We start from the raw sequence: 1,726 nt of genomic DNA, 5'->3' as shown, positions 1-1,726 counted from the left end.
GTGTGGCTAAGTACTAACACAAATAACAAATAGTTTTCAGCGCAGAGAAAGAAGAAGCAATGACCAGATGGCCTCGCCCAGCACCACCACAAATAACAAATAGTTTTCAGCGCAGAGAGAGAAGAAGAGGAAGCAACAACAGCAGAAGAAGCAGAGACAGGAACAATTTAGAGTATATTTATTTATTTATTATATAGTATATTATAAGCATTAATCATGTACCTGCATACATCTATGTAAATATGGTAAGAAGGCTAGCCAACTTTGTCCATAACTTGTAGACAAATAATGATTCATGCATGGCTTTCATGAATTATTATCATTTCTAACATTTCTTTTCTTCTTTCTTTCTGATGGTTCTCATGCACGTGAATAGATATATGGACAATGATGTAGCTATAGAGGTTGGAGAAATGCTGGAGAAGGTACAAGGAGGTTTGTTTGCAACCAAAAGCTGCTGCTACAGGGTGCCCCATATAATCCGGCAATTAAACGAAGATGCATACACCCCAATGGTTGTTTCTATTGGCCCTCTTCATCACGGGAATTCCAGGCTGGTATTTATGGAAGGCTACAAACAGATTTATTGTCAATATTTCATTACAAGATCGGAGGCAAGTTTGAGCGATTTGGTGAGTTGCGTGCAACAGTTGGAACCACAAATCCGTGCCTGTTACTCTGAGAAGATCGATCTCACAGCGGATGAGTTGGTGGAGGTGATATTCATAGACTGTTGTTTCGTAATTGAGCTTTTCCTCAGATATCAGGAGGGGACGACAGAGGATGATGTTATCTTATCAAAAGATTGGATGGATGCTCGGATAAGTCATGATTTGTTATTACTTGAGAATCAGGTTCCTTTGTTTGTTTTCGAGAATATATACAATCGAGCTTTTGCTTCTCGCTTACAATTACATGGTGGTAGACTCCCTTCATTTATGTGGTTTGCTGCTGATGGATATTTTGCATATTTCAACAAACAACAAGTGCCATCACCGGATGCTAGCAGTGTAGCACACTTCACTGATCTGCTCAGATACTTCTACTTGCCACCATCTCATACAACACGTCGTTTAAGATTACCTTTAGTTCTTGGTCACAGTGCATCTGAATTAGTTGAAGCAGGAGTCAAGTTCCAAGTAACAAATAAATCAACTCATGGCTGCATGCTAGACTTGGAATTTGAACATGGTACTCTTAAAATTCCACATATTGAAGCGGATGATGCGACTGAAATTTTCTTGAGGAACATTGTGGCTTTGGAGCAGTGTCACTATCCTAAAGAACACTACATCCTTGATTATGTTATATTCCTTGGTCACCTCATGAAAACTGTTAGAGAATCATTATAATAAAGACGTAATATTCTATAATAAATATTTAGATATACTAAATAATTATAATTGATCATAATTGATTCTAATTATATTCTAACATTCCCCATATTTAAAACAACGAAATAAAAAGAAAAAAAATAGCATAAATTGATAAAACGGGTGCAGACGAAATTGTTGGAAGGAAGCGCAGATGGAACTGCCGCTTGTCTGAAGGAAGCGCAGAGGGAACTTCTGCTTGTCGAAGGAAGTGCAGATGGAACTGCCGCTTGTCGAAGGAAGTGTAGATGCCAAAAAGAAACGCAGACGGAACTGCCACAAGGAAACATAGACGAAACGCAGACGAAACTGCTACGAGAAAACGCAGACGGAACTGCCACGAGAGAACACAA

The 1,726-nt window shown here is 38.8% G+C and overlaps 1 protein-coding gene across 1 annotated transcript; it reads left to right on the top strand.

Moving 5' to 3' along the window:
- The first annotated feature begins 380 nt into the window (after positions 1 to 380).
- On the top strand, positions 381 to 1,352 carry LOC130939212 (UPF0481 protein At3g47200-like). The gene has a single exon (XM_057867334.1). It carries the CDS (start codon positions 381 to 383, stop codon positions 1,350 to 1,352), a length of 972 nt encoding a protein of 323 aa, XP_057723317.1.
- The last annotated feature ends 374 nt before the right edge of the window (positions 1,353 to 1,726 follow it).

Source organism: Arachis stenosperma, chromosome 7, assembly GCF_014773155.1.
Source record: "Arachis stenosperma cultivar V10309 chromosome 7, arast.V10309.gnm1.PFL2, whole genome shotgun sequence".
NCBI lineage: Eukaryota > Viridiplantae > Streptophyta > Magnoliopsida > Fabales > Fabaceae > Arachis > Arachis stenosperma.
Note: the sequence above shows the minus strand (reverse complement) of the source record. Positions and strands in the feature narration are given on the sequence as shown.